Below are 24,622 nucleotides of genomic sequence, written 5' to 3'. Positions count from 1 at the left end.
AAATATATATTCTCAATAAAAAGTTGTTGATGAATCAATCATTATTATGTTTTCAATTAAAGCTTCAGGATAATGAATAATTAAAAGGAGAATGGAAATAAAGAAACACATTTTTATTTGTTTTAGGGTTAAAAATTCTCCTCTCAAACAGTCTCCGGGCTATCAGTCAGAACTAGTTATTCAGCTCGTGTGGGTAGGTGGAGAACCACCACAACAAATAACTAGCCTTGCTGTCAACTCTTCCTATGGCATGTAAGTATAAATTGTGTTTATTACCAATCTCTTCATAATAAGGCTTTACTCTCTCTTCTCTTTATCTAAATTATAAGTCGATACTGTTATATCTACTTTTTTTGCATGTGCACTACAATCCATACTAAATAATCTCTGATAACACTGCATTGACATAAAAGTAGTTGACTGATAAAGCAATGTAATATTTAGGGTAAAATTGTAATATTATTTTATCCTCCTCCAAAGAGTATTTCTCTTTACATTTTGGTCTAATAGAAGTTCTTGAAAAGGATCTTGTTGTTCTTTCTATAGCATGAACTAATATATAATAGTCTATAGTATGAACCTAAAATACAATATTATAATTGGATGATTGAATCTCATTAAATGGTTGCATGTATTCAAATTAATACTGTTCAAAGTTATAATTATATAAAATATGGTCAGTTGTTCCAGCACAATGGAAAGATGCAGTGCTAAGTCAAATACTGTAACCACATCAGGATTCATTATTTGTAGTAATTAGGACCTAGCTGTAATTATTTATGTAACTCCCAATGAACTTGTAAACATATAAATGTGGAAATACCATATTACACACAATATATCAAGGATTCTGTGACTTATTTAGTGTGAAAACACCTTCTACTGTTCTATCTCACAACTTCTGTCTAACTAATAAACACAGAAAGCTATCTTAGAATCAGAGTGACTAGGTAGCTTTCCTGTAGTCTCACATCTACTAAGCATCTGAGGCAGGATTTGAACTCATGTCTTCCTGACTCCAAATGCATCACTCTTTCAACTATGCCATTCAACTTCTCTAGTATATTATTTAATAAGATTTAATATAGATCACATCAAAACATAGCTCATGAACATGTGATTCATTTCTTGTACAATAATATTGAAAAGAAAGTCTGCTAAATGTATATATTTATCTTCCAATCACAAATCTTAAAATGGAATTTTACTAATTTATTCTCTTTTTCTTTTGAAACATAATCTTTTTTATTTCTCCATTCCCAGAGTAGTTTTTGGCAACTGTAATGGTATTGCAATGGTTGATTATCTCCAGAAAGCAGTGCTTCTCAACCTTGGCACCATTGAATTATATGGTTCTAATGATCCTTATCGACGAGAACCCCGATCACCACGCAAATCTCGACAACCATCAGGAGGTAAGAGCAAAAATCATGCAGTTCAAAGAAAATTCAAGACCTTTTCAAAACCTACCTAAACTATTCCTTATTTCTGTAAAATAAATACAAGTCATTCAGTTAAGTTAAAAAAAAACTATAAAAATTTCCAAGTCTTTATCTCATTATTTGTAAGGTTTGTTTTTAATTTTTTAATTTGTTTACATATAAAAACTTTTTTGGCTAAGATCCTCTTTATATAACTTTTCACCGTCTTCATATAAATCAAGGGTTCCTAATTTATTGTGTGTCATGGACTACTTTTGGAGTCTGGTTAAGGTTTTGGATGGTTTCTAGAGTCACATTTTTAAATGCATAAAATATGGAGGATTACAAAGGAAAGTAATTATATTGAAATACATTTATCAGAATATTTTTTTAAAAGTTAGCAGACCCTATGTTGAATACCCCTGATCTAATGATCATGACAGGGAAGTAAATACTATACTTTGAAGAGCTAGAAAGCAGTAACAGCAAGGAGGATCAGAGAAGGCTTCACAGAAGAGGTGACATCCAAGTTGAGCCATAAAGGAAGATAAAATGTGGAGATAAGGAAAGAGAGCTCTAGACTCACCAGCTCGTCTCTGAGTATTTGATGGTAGGACGTGGAACTTTGAGTTTAGGGAGTAGTAGTTTGACTGCAATGTAAAGTTTGTGAAAGGAAGGGAGCAGTAGAAAATAAAGCTGAAAGTGTAGTTAGGAGCTATAGCAAGGCCTTAAATTCCAAGGGGATTTATATTTAACCTAGAGGCAATGGTGCATCTCTGAGAATTGTGAGTAAACCTCTTTCTTTGTAAGTTTATTTGAGCAGTTCTATGGAGTGTGGATTGAAGGGATAAAACTGAAAGCAGAGAGACCGTTAGGATGCTCATTATAGGAGTCCAAATAAGAAATCATGAAGGCCTGAAATAGGATGATGGCTTTGTGGGTGGAAAATATGAGATGGTTTTGAAAGATGAGGTAGAAGTATCACCATGTAAATATGTTCACAAGTCAAAGTATATTTGGTGTTTTCAGCTAATATTAAATAAATTGTAAACCCATTTGACTAGGAATCATCTTCATAAAGTTCTTAATTGTGCTTAAATATAACAGTTATACAGTATAATTCTAACTACAAAAATATCAATTCCTTGATTATACTATATATTGATAATGCTTAGCAAAATAAATCACTGTAGAATTTATTTAAACATCCTTCCTCTACCAGTGTTTGTGTGTGCATGCACATATGCAAATCCTCCAGATAATATTAACTGATTTCTTATTCTTTCTGCTATTGACTTCTATCTTATGAGTGAATTCATCCCATTCACTATCAGAGCTATGATTAATAATTGTGTATTTCCTTCTATCTTCTTCTCTTCTATTCTTTTCTCTCTTTCTCTTTCTTTCTTTTTTTTGGAGGGGAGAAACCAGGGCAATTGGGGGTTAAGTGAGTTGCCTAATAAGTGTGTCAAGTGTCTGAGGCCGGATTTGAACTACAGTCCTCCTGACTCCAGGGTCCGTACTTTACTCACTGCGCCACCTCACTGAGTCTTCTATCTTTTTTAATCCTGTCTCTCCACAAAAGTCTGTTTACTTCTGATGACTACCACTTACCTTTATCTTACTTCCCTTTTACCATCATCCTTTCTGTCCCCCACCCCTCACCCTTTGTCTTGTCCGCTTGTAAGCCTTCCCTGTTGGGTAACATGGATTTCTATAATCAACCGAGTGTGTATATATATTCTTCTCTTTTTAAATTATTTCATATTAGAGTGAGGTTCATGTGTTGCCCAATCTACCTGCCCTGCCCATTTTCCCCTCTATTGTAAAAATTCTTCTCTCCATGCCTCTTTTATGGGAGATAATATTTCCCATTCTTTTTCTCTTTCCCCCCGTCTCCCAGTACATCCCTCTTTTTCAGGTTTCTGTTTTTCTTTTGAGACCATCTCAATAAAATAGCCTCACATCCATGCCCTCTATTTATGTAGACTCCTTTTAACTGCCCTACTGGTAATAATGTTCTCGAAGGTTACATATATCATTTTCTACTTTATAACATAATTTAATGTCTGGAAGTACTATTCTCCCTTCATTCACATTTTTGCTGTAATTTGGGAATGTAACCAGTTTAATTATTTTCCTCATAATTACTTGCTTTTTTTGTGCCTCTCCCAAGTCTTATGTTTGAATGTCAGATTTTCTATGACCTTTTCATCAGTAATACCAGGACTTTTTCTGTTTCATTAAATGTCCATTTTTTCCACTTTAGGTTTATATTTAGTTTGCTGGATAGGTTATTCTCAGTTGTACCTGTAGGACTTTTACATCTGGAACATGAAATACTAAGCCTTCTATTCCTTTACAGTGGTAGCTGCTAAATCTTATGTTTTTCTGACTGTGATTCCATATTTGAATTTTTTTTCCTGGCAGCTTTTAATATTTTTTTCTTGAATTGGGAGCTCTGGAATTTGGCTATAATATTCATTTTGGGATCTCTGTCAGGAGGTGATGCATGAATTCTTTGCCCTCTTGTTCTAAGATATGAGCAGTTTTCCTTTATAATTTGTTAAAATGTGATATTGCCCTGCCTTCTCCCCTCCCAAAAAAAGGTTTCCATGATAGAACCAGTCATTAGTATAAATTAAATATTAGAATTCACATCATCTTCTCTTTCATTTAAAGTATTTTTATTTTTGCATAGGGTTCACTGATACTTATTGCATTGTCTTTGCAAGCCCACAATATTATTTATATTGCTTATCACTTAAGTAATATAATTTTATATACAAAAAAACAAGGTAAATAGCTTTTCTTCATTTCTTTGTAAAAAAATTACCCTGCGGTATTCTTATTTTGTCAGCATTAGATACATATAAAAATTATAAAGAAAATTATTAACTAATGAAAAATCACTTTTTTGCGTTTTATATGTAAAACTAAATTTGAAATAATGCCAATATATTTTAAAATATACTGTGGCATTACAAAATTAATGTTTAATGTTAATGACATTTTTTTGAATGTTTCCAATATGTGAATAGCATTTCAGGCACCAGAATTTTTGGTTACAAGAGTAGAATAGCTTATTTCAAAAGTCATTTCTTCTCTCATATCTAATATATACTACATTTTTTTAAAAAAAATCATCAATGTAGTGGTGTCTACCATGAAATTATTAAACAAAATTTTAAAAATTGTCCTTCTGTTTAAGCTACAATGCAGGCATTGGGCAGAAGTCTGGTTCTGCTATAGTTAGAACAGCTGATTAATTTTTCATTTAAGTGATAATATACCTTGGAAGAGAGGGAAAGTAACAATGGAGAATTGCTAAACTATATACTTAAATTCATATAAATAAGGAAACTTGAGTTGGTGATGTAGAAGTGATGAGAACTTTGATGGAAAAAAGGAACCTTGTCATCTGGTAGTTCGCTATGGAGAGACAGGGTAGTATAGTGGAAAATATATGAGGCATGGAGAGACACAGGTTCAAGTTCTGGCTGAACACTTGTCAATGTTTCTGAAATTGAGTTTTATCATTTGTTAAAATAAATGTAATAATAACTGAAATACATCCCATGGTTATTATGAGGAAGGCAATTTGCAAATCTAAAAACTATATACATGAGTTATTGTTATTATTAGTATTACTGTAAAATAGGGAAAGGTTCCCCTCCCCCCTTTATATATGTAGGAAAAAATAAGCATGATTATGTGAGAAGGAATATAAAAAGGGAAAATATAAATATAAATAAGGAAGGAATACAAATATATAAAAATATAAATAAATATAAATACATAAAAATATAAATAAGGAAGGAATACAAAAATATGTTTCAGGGGCGATGGAAGATCTTTGAAAATGAAATACTATTTCATTTTATTGTGGAAGCAAAGAGAAGCCTATGTGACTACAAAGGGAACTTCAATCAGCTCAGATAAAGGTGTAGATATAAATATTGTTTTAACTATATCTGAGCTGATTGAAGTTCCCTTTTTAATTTGTGTGTGTGTTTTGTTGTTGTTGTTGAGTCTTTTTCAGTCATATCAAATTCTTTGTGACCTCATTTGAGGTTTTCTTGGCAAAGATACTAGAGTGGTTTGCCATTTCTTTCTCCAGCTCATTTTACACATGAGGAAATTGAGGCAAACAGAGTTAAGCAACTTGCCCAGGATCATGCAGCTTGTAAGTGTCTGAGGCCAGATTTGAACTCAAGTCTCTGTGATTCTGGGCCTGGTGCTCTAATCACTGCACCATCTGGCTGTATGTATGTATGTATGTATGTCTGTTTTATATGTGTGTGTATACATATACACGTAAGTGTGTATGTATATATGCATACATACACATACCCACACAAAGTTCTAGGAACTACACATGACTGAAGACAAAATAACATGTAAAGGATAAGTGTAATGAAGCTTAAATTCCAGAATAAACAGAGGCACATAAAAAGATTTAAAGAAAAGCAAAAGATTATTTGAATTTTTTAAACTATACATTCAAAGCAAGAAGGTGAACACAGAAGGAATAAGACAATTGCTTGGGATAGGATAATATGATAACAGAAAATAGAGCTACTCATTTCCTATTTTGCTTTTTCTTGAAGAATAAACATTTCAAACTTGAAAGGGTAAAATATAAATGTAATTGAAACCCAGAATAGCAAAATGATAGCAAAAAAAGTATCTATCATCTTTAAATATATATTCAAGGATCATATATTCGAGGATCTAGGCCTTGACTTTTAGAGTACAAAAAAAAATTTCATAGGTGATCAAAGAACTAATAGTAGTATTTCTTTGAGAAATAGAGAAGGGGTGATATACTAGAAGATTAGACAAATGTTCTTATTTTCAGTGTGTGGAATTGAGATTCTTAAGATAAAAATCTCGAGTAAAACTCTAGACTGCATTATTAAAGTTTTGTAAACAGAAAATAAAATGCATTTACAATATGATATGAACTCAAAAAGTGTTAATAAATGGAATGACAGCAAACAAGGGTACACATTTCTAGATTATTGTTCTTTTGAAAAATGCAACTGTTATTTTTTCATTGATCTGACAAAACATATCCTTATATAATTTGGAGAATGTACATGGGAGATGCATAACTAATACATTGGAATATAGATACATTGGTCAGATTGAAAAACTGGAATGATGTACAAGTAATCAACTGGATGAAATTTAATACTGATAAATTGAAGTCCTCTATTCAGGCTTAGAATATCAGTTGTACAAGTACAGGCTGTAAGACCAGATAGCTCTTAATCTCAAAAGATGTGGGAGTTTTAGTAGACAAAAGATGAATATGAGCCAAAACTTTAGAAATGCTATTGAAATATAAATGGGGTTTTAAGCAGAATTAAAGCATATCATCTAGGTCAAGGAAGGTAAGAATCCTACTGAACTATGTGTCAGACCACATCTTAAAAATTCTCCTTTGTACTGGGTGTTACACTTTAAGTGGGCATTTAACAGATATGAGATTTTTGAGAGTAGAACAACCAAGGAAAAATGCATTTGATTAATATTAAGGAAAAATAAATATTTGCCTGAAGAAAAAAATTATTGGAATTGATAGCCATCAAGAATTGTAAGGACTGTCACATGAAAGAGGGAAAATTTTTCCTCTGTGTTGCTCTGAGCAGGGGAGGGCATGATAGCATTGCAGAAAGATCAGTAAGTAAAGGTCTGTTCAAAAGACATTACATTATGGACCTGCAAGATGCCTGCTTAGGTGTGATTATACAAAGATAAAAATGATACAGTCTCTACTAGGCAGCCAACAGACATTTAAAAAGCACATACTATGTTCATGTATATATGTAAACGAAACAGTGTAAAGTGTTAAAAGGGTAAAGTAAAGGCCTAAACAAAAGACTTTAAGATAGTGGTAAGAGGTAGTTTTCAACTGGAGGGAATCAGGTAATGCTTTGTAGAACAGGTAAAAACTGAATAGTCCTTGAAGGAAGAGGATAATTTCAGCAGGTAAGGTTACACAGGTAATATATTCTAGTCATGGGAAATAAGACTGAAAATACGTAGAAATAGTAGAGAATAGGACAAGATCAAGAACTAGTGGTTCAATTGGCTAAACCTGTGATTCCTTCAGTGTAGGGAATTCTCAGTATAAGAAACTAACTCCACTAATGCAGACAGGCAACTCCTCTTTATCTTGTCTTAAAGAGTTTCTTGGAGCACTGACAAGATTATTGAGATAATCTTGAGAATATGATTTCTGTTGATTTTATTATTGACATGGTCAATTTTGATGATAGTTTTCCCAACATTCCCAACATTCCCAACAGCCCTTCATTCTTGGTATTACAAATCCCATCTGGTCATAGTGTATGATCCTTGCAATATATTGGTGTAATCTCCTTACTACTATTTGATGTAAAATTTGTGCATCAAAATTCATTAGGGAAACTGGTTTGTAATTTTGTTTCTATTTCTGCTTTTCCTGGTTCAGGTGTCAGCACCATATTTGTGTCATAAAAGGAATTTGATAGGACTCCTTTGCTATTTTCCCAAATAGTGTGTACATAGTATTGGATTTAATTGTTCTTTAAATATTTGGTACAATTCACTTGTGAACCCATCTGGCCCTGGGGATTTTTTTCTTTCAGAGTTCATAGCTGGTTTGTTCAATTTCTTTTTCTAAAATGGGATTATTTAAGTATTCTGTTTCCTCTTCTATTAATCTGGGCAATTTATATTTTTGTAAATGTTCATCATCTTCAGTTAACTTGTTCTCTAAGAATTTGGAGACTATACCACTTGGTACTTATATGTGTCATATTGATATTACTTCATTGTTTATGGTACCTTTTAGTAAGATGTAGTTTCCTTCCTTGTCTCTTTTGATTAGAACTATTTTCACTTTTGCTTTGTCCGAGGTCATGATTGCTACCTCAGCTTTTTTTTTTTTTTACCTCAGCTGAAGCACAGTTGATTCTGCTCCAGTCCCTTACCTTTACTCTGTTTGTCTCTTTGCTTTAAGTGTTTCTTAAAAGCAGCACATAGTAGGATTCTGGTTTTTAATCAACTGCTATTCATTTTGTTTTATGGGTCAGTTCATCCCATTCATATTCAGTTATGATTACTTATTGAGTATTTCCCTCCATCCTATTTTTCCTCCTATTTATCGTTCTCTCTCTCCTTTCACCCTTTCCCTACTCACCAGTGTTTTGCTTCTGACCACTACGTCCCCCAATCTGCCCTCCCTTCTCTTAATCCTTCCCCTGTTTCTTGTCCCCCTCCCCTCTTAATTCCCTTTAGAGTATGATGGATTTCTATATCCATACAATACTGTATGTTATTCTCATTTTAAGCCAATTCCAATGAGAATAAGGTTAGCAATGCCCAAGCCTCCCCTCCCATCTTCCCTTCCACTGTAATGGGTCTTTTGCACCTCTCTGAGAGAGATAATTTACCTCATTTAACCTCTCCCTTCCTTCTGCTCCTAGTGTAATCCTCTTTCTCACTCCTTAATTTTTTTAAATCATCCCATCAAAGTCATCTTATACCTACACCCTCTATCTATGTATACTCCTTCTAACTGAACTAATAGTGATAGTTAATAGTTAATAGTCACTAATAGTAACTAATAGTGGTAGTTAATAGTTTGTAAGAGTTGCAGGTAACTTCCTGTGTAGGGATGCAAACAGTTAGCCTCATTGAATCCCTTATGTTTCCTCTTTCCTTTTTCCCTTTTAATGCTTCTCTTGAGTCTTGTGTTCAAAGATCACATTTTTTTTTTTGTTCAGCTCTGGTATTTTCATAGGAAAACTTGAAAGTCATCTATTTTATTGAATGACTATTTTTCCCCATAGAATTATGCTCAGTTTCACTGGGCATATGATTCTTGGTTGTAGTCCCAACTCCTTTGCCTTTCAGAATATCATATTTCATGCCCTCCAATCCCTTAATGTAGTATACACATGTAATCCTTACTGTGGTTTCACAGTATCTGAATTGTTTATTTCCGGCTGCTTCCAGTAGTTTCTCCTTCACGTGGGAGTTCTGTAATTTGGTTATAATGTTCCTGGGAGTTTTCATTTTGGGATCTCTTTCAAGAGGTGATTGGTGGATTCTTTCAATGTCTGTTTTACCCTTTGGTTCAAGGATATTAGGGCAGTTTTCTTTGATAATTTCTTGAAATATGATGTCCAGGTCCTTTTTTTTTCATTATGGCTTTCAGGTAGTCCAGTGATTCTTAAATCATCTTTCATGGATCTAGTTTCCAGATTGGTTGTTTTTCCAGTGAGATATTTTACATTTTTTTCTTTTTTTTATTCTTTTATTTTGTTTGATTGATTCTTTATGTCTCAGGGAGTCATTAGCTTCTACTTGTCCAATTCTAATTTTTAAGGAGTTATTTTCTTCAATTAGCTTTTTTTAATCTCCTTTTCCATTTGACCAATTCTACTTTTTAAAAGGGATTTCTTCAATAAAAATTTGTACATCCTTTTTTCCATTTTTTGTGCTTCCTTTATCAAGCTGTTGATTCTTTTTTCATGATTCTGTTACATCATTCTCATTTCTTTTCCCAATTTTTTTCTCCCTTCCTTATTTGATTTTAAAAGTCATTTTTACACTCTTCCAGGAGTTCTTTTTGGGCCTGAGACCAGTTCTTATTTTTACTTTGAGGCCTTGAACATAGGCATTTTAACATTGTTATCCTCTTCTGAGTTGGTGTTTTGGTCTCCCTGTCACCATAATAACTTTCTATGGTCAAGTTCTTTTTTTCTTTTGTTGCTCATTTTTTTCTGCCCTATTTTGTTACTTTTATTTTTTTCCTCTTTTTTTATTAAGATTTTTTATTTTTAGTTTACAACACTCAGTTCCGCATGATCCTGAATTCCAGATTTTGTTCCCCTCCTCCCCCCACTCCCTCCACAATATGGCATGGAATCCGATATATCTTTTACATATAACTTCACATTGAATTTATTTACACAGTAGTCAAGTTTTAAAGAAGAATTATTACCAATGGAATGAATCATGAGAAAGAAGAAACAAAACAAAATGAAAAAAACAAAAACAAAAGAGAGGAAAAAAAAAACAAAAGAAAAAAAACAAAAGACAGCAAACATTTTGCCTCAATCTGCATTCAGTCTCCATAGTTTTTTCTCTGGATGTAGATAACTCTCTCCCTTGTGAATCCTTTGGAGTTGTCTTTGAACCTTGTATTGCTGAGAAGAGTGAAGTGCATCAGGGTTAGTCATCACAGAATCCATATATCTGTAGTTGTGTATAATGTTCTTCTAGTTCTGCTCCGCTCACTCAGCATTATATCATGTAGGTTTTTCTAGGTTATTATGAAGTCCATATCTTCCCCATTTCTTATAGCTTAATAGTATTCCATTATATTCATATACCACAACTTGTTCAGCCATTCCCCAATTGATGGGCATCTCCTTGATTTCCAATTCTTTGCTACTACAAAAAGAGCCGCTGTAAATATTTTTGTACATATGGGTCCTTTTCCCACTTGTGTGATCTCTTTGAGATACAACTCTAGAAGTGGTATTGCTGGGCCAAAGGGTATGAACATTTTTATAGCCCTTTGGGCATAGTTCCAAATTGCTCTCCAGAATGGCTGGATCAGTTTACAACTCCACCAGCAGTGTAACAGTGTTCAGATTTTCCCACATCCTCTCCTGCATGTATCATTTTCCTGTTTTGTCATTTTAGCCAATCTGCCAGGAGAGATGTGGTACCTAAGAGTTGTTTTGATTTGCAATTCTCTAATCAGTAGTGATTTAGAGCATTTTTTCATATGCTTATAGATCTCTTTAATTTCTTCCTCTGAAAACTGCCTGTTCATATCCTTTGACCATTTCTCAATTGGGGAATGACTTTTATTCCTATAAATTTGGCTCAGTTCCCTGTATATTTTAGAGATGAGGCCTTTATCAGAGTTGTAAACATTTTCTCCCAATTTTCTGCTTCCCTCCTAATCTTTGTTGCATTGGCTTTTTTTTATACAAAAACTTTTCAATTTAACATAATCAGAATTATCCATTTTGCATTTAGTAATGCTCTCTATCTCTTGTTGTATCATGAATTCTTTGCTTTTCCATAAATCTGATAGGTAAACTATTCCTTGCTCTCCTAAATTGCTTATAGTATTAGCCTTTATTCCTAAGTCATGAACCCATTGTGACTTTATTTTGGTATATAGTGTAAGATACTGGTCTATACCCAGTTTCTGCCCTACCATTTTCCAATTTTCCCAGCAGTTTTTGTGAAATAGTGAATTCTTAGCCCAGAAGCTGGATTCTTTGGGTTTATCAAATAGTAGATTGCTATAATCATTGACTACTGCGTCTTGTGTACCTAACCTATTCCACTGATCCATGACTGTTTCTTAGCCAGTACCAGGTAGTTTTGATGACTGCTCCTTTATTTTACAGTTTAATATCTGGTATGGCTAGGCTACCTTCCCTAGCATTTCTTTTCATTAATTCCCTAGATATTCTAGATCTCTTGTTCTTCTAGATGAATATTGTTATTATTTTATCCAGCTCTGTAAAATAACTTTAGGGTAGTTTGATAGGTATGGAGCTGAATAAACAAATTAATTTAGGTAAAATTGTCATTTTTATTACATTAGCTTGGCCTAACCATGAGCAACTGATATTTTTCCATTTATTTAGATCTGACTTTATTCGTGTGAAAAATGTTTCATAATTATGTTCATATAGGCCCTGGGTTTGTCTTGGCAGCTAGACTCCCAAGTATTTTATAGTGTCTACAGAATCTTTAAATGGAATTTCTCTTTCTATCTCTTACTGTTAGGCATTGTTAGTAATGTATAGGAATGCCGAGGATTTATGTGGGTTTATTTTATATCCTGCAACTTTGCTAAAGTAGTTTGTTATTTCAAGTAGCTTTTTACTTGAATCTCTAGGATTCTCTAAGTAAATCATCACATCATCTGCAAAAAGTGATAATGTAGTTTCTTCTTTGCCTATTCTAATTCCTTCAATTTCTTTTTCTTCTCTTATTGCTATGGCTAACATTTCTAGTACCAAATTGAATAATAGGGGTGATAATGGACATCCTTGATTCCCCCCTGATCTTATTGGGAAGGCATCTGGCTTATCCCCATTACAAATAATGCTTGTTGATGCTTTTAGGTAGATACTATTTATAATTTTAAAAAAGGCTCCATTTATTCTTATGCTTTCTAGTGTTTTTAACAGGAATGAATGTTGTACTTTATCAAAGGCTTTTTCTGCGTCTCTTGAGATGATCGTATGGTTTCTGCTAGTTTTATTGTTGATGTGATCAATTATACTGATAGTTATCCTAATATTGAACCAGCCTTGCATTCCTGGAATAAATCCTACCTGGTCGTAGTGGATTATTCTCATGATAAGTTGCTGCAATCTTTTTGCTAATATTTTATTTAAAATTTTTGCATCAATATTCATTAGGGAAATTGTTTTATAATTTTCTTTCTCTGTTTTGACTCTTCCTGGTTTAGGTATTAATACCATATTTGTGTCATAAAAAGAATTTGGTAGGACTCCTTCCTCACCTGTTTTCCGAAATAGTCTATAAAGTATAGGAATTAATTGTTCTTTAAATGTTTGATAAGATTCACATGTAAAACCATCTGTCCTGGAGATTTTTTCCTAGGGAGTTCATTGATGGCTTGCTCAATTTCTTTTTCTGAGATGGGGTTATTTAGAAATTTTACTTCCTCTTCTGTTAACCTGGGAAATTTATATTTTTGCAGATATTCATCCATATCCCTAAGGTTGTCAAATTTATGGGCATACAATTGGGTAAAATAATTCCCAATTATTGTTTTAATTTCCTCTTCATTGGAGGTTAATTAAACCGTTTTCACTTTTGATACTGATGATTTGATTTTCTTCTTTTTTTTAATGAAATTGGCCAAAGATTTATCAATTTTATTGGGTTTTTTTTTCATAAAACCAGCTCTTGGTTTTATTTATTAATTTGATAGTTTTCTTGATTTCAATTTTTTTAATCTCTCCTTTGATTTTCGATATTTCTGATTTGGTATGTAATTGGGGATTTTCAATTTGTTCTTTTTCTAGCTTTTTCATTTGCATTCCCAAATCATTGATCTCCTTTTTCTCTATTTTATTCATGTAAGCGTTTGAAGATATAAAACGTCCCCTAAGAAATGCTTTTGCTGCATCCCATAAGTTTTGGTGTGTTGTCTCATGATTGTCATTCTCTTGAAAGAAGTTATTGTTTCTATGATTTGTTCTTTGGCCCACTCATTCTTCAGAATAAGATTGTTCAGTTTCCAATTAATTGTTAGCTTATTTTTCCATGGTTCTTTGTTACAAATAATTTTTATTTCATCGTGATCTGAAAAGGATGCTTTGACTACTTCTGCCTTTCTGCACTGGATTGTAAGGTTTCTATGCCCTGGTACGTGGCCAGTTTTTGAATATGTGCTATGTACCACTGTGAAAAAAGTATATTCTTTTTTATCCCTGTTCAGTTTTCTCCAGAGGTCTGTCATATCTGCCTTTTCTAAAATTCTGTTCACCTCCTTAACTTCTTTCTTGTTTATTTTGAGGTTAGATTTATGAAGTTCAGAGAGGGGGAGGTTGCAGTCCCCTACTAGTGTGGTTTTGCTGTCTCTTTCTTCCTGTAACTCCCTTAACCTCTCCTCTAAGAATTTGCCCTCTATACCACTTGGTGCACATATGTTAAATGATTATATTGCTTCATTGTTTATGGTGCCTTTTAGCAGGATGTAGTGTCCTTCCTTATCTCTTTTAATTAGATCTATCTTTGGTTTTGCTTTGTCTGAGATTAGGATTGGTACCCCTGCTTTTTTTACTTTAGCTGAAGAACAGTATATTTTACTCCAGTCTTTTACCTTTACCCTGTGTGTATCCCCCTGTTTCAAATGTGTTTGTTGTAAACAGCATATTGTGAAATTATGGTTTTTAATCCATTCTGCTATCTGCTTCCATCCCATTCACAGTTATGATTACAAGCTGTGTCTTTTTCTCCATCCTATTTCCCCCCTGTTTTTGCTTTTGTTTCTCCCTTTCCCCTTCCACTCCTCAACAGAGTTTTGCTTTGTTTATTTCTCTTTCTTTCTTTTGAAGACTTTGACATGCTTCAACGTAATTCAGGAGGGAACCAGTAGATAGAGTTTAAAGATTAGATTAGAAAAAACAAAGTATGATTAAAGCTGCAGTCTACTGGAAGAGAGACATATGAAGGCATTAATCTTTGCAAGGAAAAGGGCCACTCTAAGATGAAGAGAAAGGGAGAAGGGGGTGTTGAGTCAAGAATATGTTGTAATCACTATCATTATATGTAGAAACTTGCTGTCTTTCATGAACTTCAGATGATAGATCAACATAATACAAATACAAACCTCATAATATCATTGAGAATTCAACCAAAAAATTTACTGGGAACTGAAGCATTTATTACAAACTAGCAACAGCAACAATTAAGTTTATGAAATGCTCATTTGTCACTAATACGGTGTTATCACTTCTAAGGCTTGTCATTTCTTCAGCAGCCCACTTTTAACTTTACTCTGAAGAACTGCATGTTCATAGAATGAATCTTATCTTTAAAAGTGTTTTTTGAAAGCTACTTTGGTTGTAAAATGAAAGACTTTTTGATTAACATATTGTGCAATTCAAGTATCTTGGAAGAAGCATTTTCAATACTATTTTTTTGTAGTAGACTAACAAAATTACAGTATTTTAAAATTTAATCATTTTGACCCAAATGAAATCTTTTACACTAACATTTAAAGTAAACATTTCTGAAATACATTTCAAAGAAACCATTTTCAGATTGTAATTTAAATGCTTTTAGTCTTCAAAAGAGCAAATTCTTTGCAAATAATTTATTTTCCATTCTGAAAGAGCTAATAATGGCATAGATGTTATACTCTCTTTAAAACAGTTTTAAAATAATATGTAGTCTTTCAGATGAAATTAAACAAACATCAGATTAGTAGATTAAATATGTGCTGACAAGTCTATCTTCCTAATCCCCCCCAAAAAAAAAAAAACAAAATACATTCCTGGATGTTATCTTATTATGTGGTTGTTCATGTATCACAGTCAACTTAAAAAAACATTATCATTAATATAGTTGGCCATACCTATGTGACACTGCTTCTACAACTATTTGTTAAGCCTGGTAAAATGATTAATTGTACTTTTACCCCAAATATGATATCCTGTTATTTTTTATATATTCAGAACAATTCATAAGTAAACTATTAATGTAAGAACTGTAGCATCAGCACAATCACTATCTATTAATTTGCCCATCAGCTAAAAGCAGGCAAAAGCTAAGTAGTAATTATTTTAAAAAACAGTGTAACTTGTATGTATGTATATAATAATTGTATTATGTTTGTATTTTTCAGCAGGTCTCTGTGATATTAATGAAGGGACTGTAGTGCCAGAGGATCGTTGCAAATCACCTACTTCTGGTAATTGTGGTTTTTCTCATCTTTGACAATTATGGTTGTATAGAAGCCAGTAATTATTATGGCTTATCAATTAATACACCAATTTAATGAAACAAGTTTACAGGAGCATTTTGTATTTGATATATGGGTGGGTGTCCTTAAGACAGGAGTTCTTAATTTGGTTTGTGAAATGTGTGTATGTGTACACATATGTGCATATATGTGTATCTATACACATATGTATGTGAGTATATATGCATAGATGGGTACACATTTGTAACTTCAGTATAATTGGTTTCTTTTATGATCCTATGTAATTTATTTTATCTATTTCAAAACATTCTAAGAAGGGGTCCATGGCACAAAAATGGTTTAGAACTCCTGCCTGAAGGATTTCGTTTTGATTAAGTTGAAAAGGGGTATAATTTCCTTCATTGGAAAATCCACACCACTTACCTGGTAAAAAGTCAATAGAATAACATGCTCAGTTTTGGAATATTTTATTTCCTGTAAAATATTGTGTTGCTCTTTAATCCAAGGTTTTAATGAGCTCTAGTATTTTTGATAATATAGGCATTCCTGGTATTTTTTGATGGTGTGGAGAGTAAAAGTATTGTGAATAATAATTTACTTTCCAATAGTCTGTAAATAAATATTTTTTCAATGAAAAAAAAACCATTAGCACTTAAATTACCTTTTATGTTAGGTTAAAAAGGGTGGTTTTTTAAATTATGAAAATTTATAAGATAAAAGGGCAAATCTATTATGTAACTAGTATAAAATGATTTCTTACTTCTGTCTGATCCATGATTGTATGTGCCTTCTTTCTTTGTCGAGATTTTCCAAGAACATTTTGCATGATACCTGGAACCTTCCATCTGCTGTTCCCTACTTTAGGTTAAGAAGATATGAAGTTAATGAATTAGTGATTCAGCATAGGCAGAAAGTTTTATATATGGGTGTGTGTGTGTGTGTACATATATAAATAATCAAAGCTAACAACTGTATTTTATTAAAGGTCTTGTCTGTGAGTAGTCTTCAGTTTTCTAATATTTTAATATTTCTTTCTAGTGTGTTTATTTTATAGTCAAGAACTTAGCTATAGAGTCTTTTAAGCTTTGAGAATAATGTGAATAGTATATTCAAAAACTAAATTTGAACCTATTTGCAATATAATGTAATTTCCAGAATATAAAATAAGTAACTATAGTCCATATTTCTTAGGAACACTGAAGTTATTAAAAATTTGTGTTTATACACATATGCTTCCTTTTGCCTGTTGAATGTCACAAAATTCTGAATGTCTTAATTTGTTTCAAGATTGACAAAAAAATTTATTCCATCTTCCCTAAATGTTGAGTGAATACTTTGGAATAAGGGAAGTATCAAGGCTATAGAACCAAATATATATCATAGATTAAATTGAGTGCTTTACTTAAGGAAAGTTAAGTAGCAATCGAAAATATTTGCAAAACATTCTCATTTGGCCCTGACAATATAACATTGTAGATAAAGGGCTGTCCTCAACATTAAAAAGGCCTTCATCCTGCCTTTGATATATGCAGTGTGACCTAAGCACATCAGTTAACCACTCTATTCTCCCACTAAACACTTAAAGACCCTAAATTAGTTGCTGTTTTAAACCAGAGGAGGGAATTTCCTCCCTGGAAGTTCCTCACACTGATGAAATCACAAATCTAGGTTCTGTCAAACTCGCATACATCCACAAAAGGCCCTGGCAACCCATGAAACTTAATGACAAAGTTCATCTTAATAAACCAACATTGTTTCATCAAGAGTTTATAGATTTGACTTTGTGGGCAGCCTAACTAAAATAATTGGAAATTATGGTAATCATGGTAATTTTTGTTAAAAATAACATCACATGATTGCTTCTGACGTAGTTTAACCATCATGATAAATATAGGCATTGAAATGTTTTTAGTCATACTGCCAAAAGTATAGAGTAACTGAATTTCCTTAACTCAAGAAATTGCTATTAAATTCCTATCTTACCACTAAAGTTGAAAAAAATGTGTATCTCCGGATACTCACTCAAAAGTTAATAGAAGCCTATCCATATTTCATTGCATTTAATAAGCATTTGGTTCATATGAAAAGGTTCATGTCAATGTTTTTACTATAGTAATGATTCATAATAACCCCGGATATGTCTTCTCTCTGGCTGAATCCCAAGAATAAAGTAGGTAGGAAAAGTTAAAACTGTGATTCCATTGGTATAGAGAACTCCTGGGTGAGAAAATGGCCTCTACTATGCAACTTTTAGTCTTTAAGAGTTCCTACGGAACAGAGTGATGATGGTAGTTTGTATCATCAATGGGACTTGAACCCAGGTGTTCCTGGCTTTCTGACTGACTCTCCATATACTATGCCAGCTTTTTCTGCCTTTGAATAAGAAATGTTACAAAATAAACCATTTCTAGATTGTTTAGAAGCAACTACCTTCTATATCACTCATCTACTGTGAGAATTCAGCTCTCTTTACCACAAATTCATTGTTCTTTCTATTGTGCCACAAGTCAAGCCATTCCAACTTGGAAAGAATAATGTAAACTATTAAATTAATGCAAACTACAGTCAGGTAATGAAGAGAAAGAAGTAGAAGAGGGATCTACTGGAAATTATAAAATTAAATTTAAAAAGTTAGAATTATCCATAATTTAAATCAGGATTTATGTGTCTTTGTGATATAACATATAAGGGATAAAAGTGAAATTTAACTCTTAAGTTACCTTGAATTCAAATTTTTAAAAATCTTAATTATTCCAATAATTAATAACATTTTCTTCCATTGTCATACAGAAAAATCCAAAAATGCTCTCTATTTTCATACTTTATACTTTTGTTTCTGAAAAATTAAATGTTCCCCTCCTTTATATCTACTTCATTCACTACCATGAACATGTGATTTGTTTATAATTTCAGCTTACAAATAACTCTTAATTATTTCTGGGAACTTCAATCATATTTGTATTTCTCTAGAACTTTAAAAAGTTTTTGCATATAATCTTTATATCATTAAATTATAGAATGAAATGCGATAAATTCATTATACTTTTTAAAATTTGAACATTTCATAATCTATGCATTGAAGATATTTCCCATGATAATTCAGCTAATATTTCAAATATAATTACTGTAATAGAGCATATTAACAATTTTAGACTATCTCAGATCACTTAGGACTATAACTCAATATGGATGTTTTCTGAGGGAAAAGTCTAACTTTAGTTTCATGTAAGTGCATATATGTGTTTATGTACTCAAATATAAGAGTAATTATTCTCTCTCCTTAAAAGAACATGTTGTAGAATTTTGTATTTGTCATTGACACATTTTAAAACCTAGCCAATGCGAAATACAGATCTTCCAGGATTTTGATTTTTATCCTTGTTTTTTAAAAAATGAGATTTTAAGTGTGTTTTTATATGATAATCTCACTGTGATATAAATAAAGTAATATTTAAAGGAGAGGAGGCTGGCCCTTTTCCCACCATAAAGGTGATTATTTTTAATAATATATACTGGGTAAGATAATTTATAAAGAAGAAAAATAGCAGAAAAGTCAGGGAATATTTGCCACTCGGTATTTTTACCTGAAGTATAATCATAATTAATCATAATTTTTCTTGAATTAATAAACGCAAATTCAGTTGCAAATTCTTTTGCTTGAATGAAAAAGAGGTGAAATATTTTCTTGTGTTAACAGTTATAATGTGCATTTGTTTGTTACATGTGAGTGGAAAAAAGAGATACCGTTGAATTCTGGCAACTGGAATCTGGCTTGGGGTGATGCTCATAGTAACAGTTCATACATATACATATATATATATATATATGTGTGTATATATATATACGTATATATATATATATATATATATATATATATATATATATATATATATATATATATATATATACACACACACACATACACATAAAAGCAGAAACCTTGGTGAAGGTGAGAGAAAGAAAATCAAAAATAGGAAAGTGACAGATGGAAGTATAGAAAAATAGAAATGCCTAGACAATTTTATCTAACAGTTACTGGCAATAATAGGCTTTAAGAGCATTACTTCATATAGAGTAACATCAAGCATTTACCATATCAGGAAATTCTTTAATCCTGAAAAATTTAAGATAACTTTTAAGTTGAAAATATAATTTAGATCAAATAATTATTTGTGCTTCATTGAGTTTTCTGTATTTCATCCCATTTTTAAAAATATTTTCCTAAGAAGAGAAAGGAATTTCAATTATATTTTAATACATAACTCTAAATAGAGATTTCTGTACTATATGGCACCACCATTCCTAGTTGTCAACAAGTCTTACAACCTTTGAGCCATTCCAACTATTCACTCCCTCTCAGTCCCCATATCCAGTTAGTTGCCAATTCTTATTGATCCTGCCTCTTAAACAGCTCTTGAATCCATCCTTTTCTTTCTGATCATAGACCTTCTACATTTGTGCAGGGCCTTGTCTCTAAATGCTTGTTGACTGATGAGTAGCCAATTGAGATTATTGAGGTAGCCGCCTAAAGACTGCCCCAGTCTTTCTTCTCTCTATCATCCATGAATTTGCTAAATTGGTATTCTTTGGGCACAAAGCTTTACATATCCTGCTTCTTGGCTTTTTCACAGGCTTTCTTACATGCCTGTATATTCTCTTTTCCATCTCAACTTCTTGGAATCTTTAAGTACATTCAAGGTTCAACACAGGTTTCATGTCCTAAAGCCTTTCCCAGCCCTTCTCCTCACTACTTGTTTTCATCTCCTCCTCACACTGCAGCTATTAATTATTTTTAATATTAATTTAATTTAATGTTTTCTCCTCCAAGTAGACAATAAGCTCTTTCAGAGCGGGGTCTATGATTTTTTTTTCTTTGCATCCCCAATGAGTAGCATAGTGCCTTGTACATTAAAAACCTATTAAATACTTGGATTGAATTGAATCTTGGCTTAAGATTTAGTTCTGATTGTTGTTACTGTACTTTACTAGGAACTATTGCAGTTGTTACTAAATAAAAGTCCTCCTACTTTCTGTAAATAATACAGTTAAATTTTAGAGATTATTTTAGTTTTTTCTTTTCTTCTTTTATTATAGTTCTGCCTTTGGCAAAACTACAGTATTTTTGAATGATGACGATTCTGCATGTTCATTTCATTGTCTTCATTTATGTAGGTTCTACATCGCCAAACAATTCTGATGATGAACAAAAAGTGACTAATTTTATAGAAAAGGGTATAGTATGTTATTTAAAGCATTTCATTTATTTTATTTGTACTTCATTTAATTTTCTTTGAATAGATTTTGACATTTTATTTCAAAATGTTATTTCCAGTGAAGACCAAAAGCAGAAAATTTTCCAAGATGGTAGCCAATGATATCGGTAGGAAATAGAAAATTCTCTTTTTTCTTCCTAATCCAGTGCCTTGCTGTACAAATGCTAACCCAACTTTAAAAAATTATCATATGGCATTTCATTGCATTCTTTGTATATTAATTTATTATTCTTTGTGATAATAATCTTTTAAGCTACTTCTTCTAAACTCATTGGGCCTATAATTATCAAAAAAAAATCAATTACATGTGGAATGCAGCTTTTTCTGTTAATTTAGTGTGAATTTGTCTGGGGTAATATTTTAAAAATATAGCAGGGTTCAATTTATTTAGTAAGCATCATGTTTTTGGCACTTTTTTTAGCTGTTCTTCTGCCCATTTATTTCCTTTCAGTTATTTCTCCAACTTTTTTTTAAAGGTTTTTAATTTATTTTTTTAAGAGTAGTAATTTTCAGCATTTTGTCTCTGGATGCTTTTGATTCAAAGGAAATTTTATATAAGTTCCATGATGAAAATGGATAATAGAAATTAATATTTTATCTACCTAAATTTTCTTTTGTATTTTTTAAATAAAATTATTCAGTGAAGGAATCTTAAAATGTATAACATAAGGGTGTTATACTAAATTCATAATCTCATGGTAAAAATATTTTCAAATATGATTTAGGAGCCTGTAGAGATTTGTCACGGTTTTATTTTTATAGTTCATAATTTTGAAAATCACAGTTCTGGAAAATAAATAAATGTTATCTCTTTTTCTCTTTACCAGATTTGTATTGTTCACTGTTTTGATTTTTTCCCCCAAGAATTTCTGGACTAATTTCTGAACAACAAAATATCTCAGATTTTTATCAAGTATAAGCCTTTAAAATGCTTAGGTAGAATTTTCCTGTGTCCTTTGAAATTTGATTGATGTTGCATGCAATTATAAATTGAACCCTGTTATGGTCTTGTGAATGAATATTATTGGGATGCACAGCGGGAAAGTTATGTGTTTTTTTCTGGGAAAGGAGCTTTTCTTAATATCGCAAACAGAATCTCTTTGACATTGGTGGTTTGTTAGTGAATCAATAATTGTTATTAAACGATTAAAATTGTATACAGGAAATCTATAGTACAATTTTTTTTCCTAATTCTGTTTTGCAGCATGTATAGTGATCTTCCTGAATAATAATCCTTTCCTGGAACTCCTCCAGGACTTTCATATATAGATTAGGAAGTACACTTTTGAGAATTAGATTATTTGGCAGTTTAACTTTTAATGAAAGAAAATATAGAGATGTGCTATTTCAGTATGGATGTTATTTAAGAGAATGTTATGTGATAAAAATAGTTCAAACTTTTTATCCAGCAAATGAGTTTTTATTAGTTTAAGAGCTTGTTAATTTAGAGATCAAGTACGAAGTTCACAAAGTATTCAATAAGCAGTTTGCCATGGAACATAACACTTCGTTTTGCCAAGGAATGATGTCTACTTTGCAGTATCCGAGGATAAAATATAGTCCCCTAAATCATCAGAAATATCAAATGGATGAATGTTCTCAGTTTCCCTTAAAGGGGTCAGGACAGGGTTTTTTTTATGCTACTGTTAATGCTTTTATTAGAAAACCAAGGCAAAACATGTTATGGCTTCTTGTCTGGATCCCAACTGTCTCTTAAGATAGACTTCCCTTCTGCTACAACCTATACTCTGGAGTTCCAAATCCTTGAACTGATAAAGCTTTTCCTCCTTGTTCATTGAATATAGACCTATCTTATTATTATCTTTGTCCTGTTTTACCGCTCTGTCACTTTTACTCTTTTGGTGTCATCTGCACCACCATGATTTGCAAAGGGTCTTTTCAAATGCCCTTTCATACCATACCTTTCAAGAATGTCACCACTTCTCTTTGGTAGATAGTAGCAAAGCAAAAATCCCACAGGAATGGCCAGGAAGAGATTTCTTGGGGATTTACTTTGTATTTTCATTTTCCCAAAACTCTGTTCTTCCATCTGGGGAAAGGCTGTTTTAAGAAGCATTTTTATTGGTCATAGGTTCATAGCTTAGAATAAGATCCAAAAGGAACTTCAGTGGCCGTCTAGTCTAACCTTCTCTTACTCGAAGACCTTAAATGAATGTTAGTTAGATATGTGAGTGATGTGTACTGGGAGATAGATGATATGACAAAATCAAGATTTGAAATTGCATCAATATGTCAAAACCAACAAGATGAAATATAACAGGAATGGGGTTTTACATTTAGTTTTAAGAAATGCCACAAACCAAGAGGAAACCTAGCTTGGCAGCAACTACATATGATGCATGTGCAAGAATTCTGGTTATTGACAAAGGTAATATAAATAGTTTGATACACCTGCTAAACCTAATGTAATCTTAAACTATATTGGTAGAACAGTAATGTCTAGATCACAGAAGATAGCACCATTAAAACCTTACTTCTCAGTCAGTATCTAGACTTTTCTCTTCCTTTCTGTATACAGCAGTTTAAGAGAGACATTAACAACCTATATTTCATCTAGAAAGATGGCCACTGGAATAGTTAGGGACCTAGAAACTTTGTCATTTGAGAAACAGTTGAAGGAACTGTGTGTATTTAGTATTGGTGAAAGGAAGACTGAGGGAAGATAGGAGAGCTGTTTTCAAATGTTTGAATGGCTGTTGATGAGAAAGATGGAACAGACATTCTCTGCCTAAATACAGAAGGCATTATTGAGGGACATTGTGGTAGACAAGCCTAATCTGGGAGTTGAAGACCTGAGTCTTAGTCCTTATTCCTCATTTGAACCTGAGTGAGTCTCTTGACTATTCTGAGCCTTTTTATTTTTCTATTAAGGAGGGAAAAAACACTAAAAATTACAAGATAACATATAAGGTAATATTATCTTAATTTTCCAAATGGCTAGTATTAATGGATATAAGTTATAGGATTTTGGCTCACCAAAAGGAACTTTCTAATAACTGGAACTGTCCTGCAAATTTCATGGGTTGCCTCCATATATAGTAATCTGTCTAAACCTCTGCAGAGGTACAGTGGAGAGTTTGCTGGGCATAGAGTTAAAAAGACCTGAATTCAAATGTGGCCTGGGACTCAGTAATTCTTTGGTCCTGAGCAAGTCACTTCATTTTTATTTTTCTCAGTTTTCATCAAATGTAAAATGGTAATGTCACCTAACTCCTAAGGTGGTTCTGTCTGGCTCATAGTAAGTGTTTAATAAATCCTTCCTCTCTTCTCCTCTCCCCATCCCTTCCCTCCTGCTTTACCTGCCTTCCTTTCCTTCCTGCCTTCTTTTCCCATCTTCCTTTTTTTCTTTACCTTTTTTTTTCCTCAGCTTCCTCTCCTTCCTTCCTTCACACCTTCCTTGTACCTTCTTCCAT

At 32.4% G+C, this 24,622-nt stretch overlaps 1 protein-coding gene across 2 annotated transcripts in view; it reads left to right on the top strand.

Annotated features, from left to right (window-relative positions):
- STXBP5 (syntaxin binding protein 5) overlaps positions 1-24,622 on the top strand; it is a 214,002-nt gene that overhangs the window by 142,022 nt on the left and 47,358 nt on the right. The window contains exons 17-21 of one of the 2 annotated variants that reach the window (XM_036767271.1): positions 127-252; positions 1,264-1,415; positions 15,838-15,903; positions 21,088-21,147; positions 21,248-21,295. In XM_036767271.1, coding sequence (XP_036623166.1) covers positions 127-252; positions 1,264-1,415; positions 15,838-15,903; positions 21,088-21,147; positions 21,248-21,295 — 452 coding nt within the window. The remainder of the gene's footprint in view (positions 1-126; positions 253-1,263; positions 1,416-15,837; positions 15,904-21,087; positions 21,148-21,247; positions 21,296-24,622) is intronic. The other variant, XM_036767272.1, reaches the window with a different exon arrangement.

The sequence above is a fragment of the Trichosurus vulpecula genome, chromosome 7 (assembly GCF_011100635.1).
Source record: "Trichosurus vulpecula isolate mTriVul1 chromosome 7, mTriVul1.pri, whole genome shotgun sequence".
NCBI classification, from domain to species: Eukaryota; Metazoa; Chordata; class Mammalia; order Diprotodontia; family Phalangeridae; genus Trichosurus; species Trichosurus vulpecula.
Note: the sequence above shows the minus strand (reverse complement) of the source record. Positions and strands in the feature narration are given on the sequence as shown.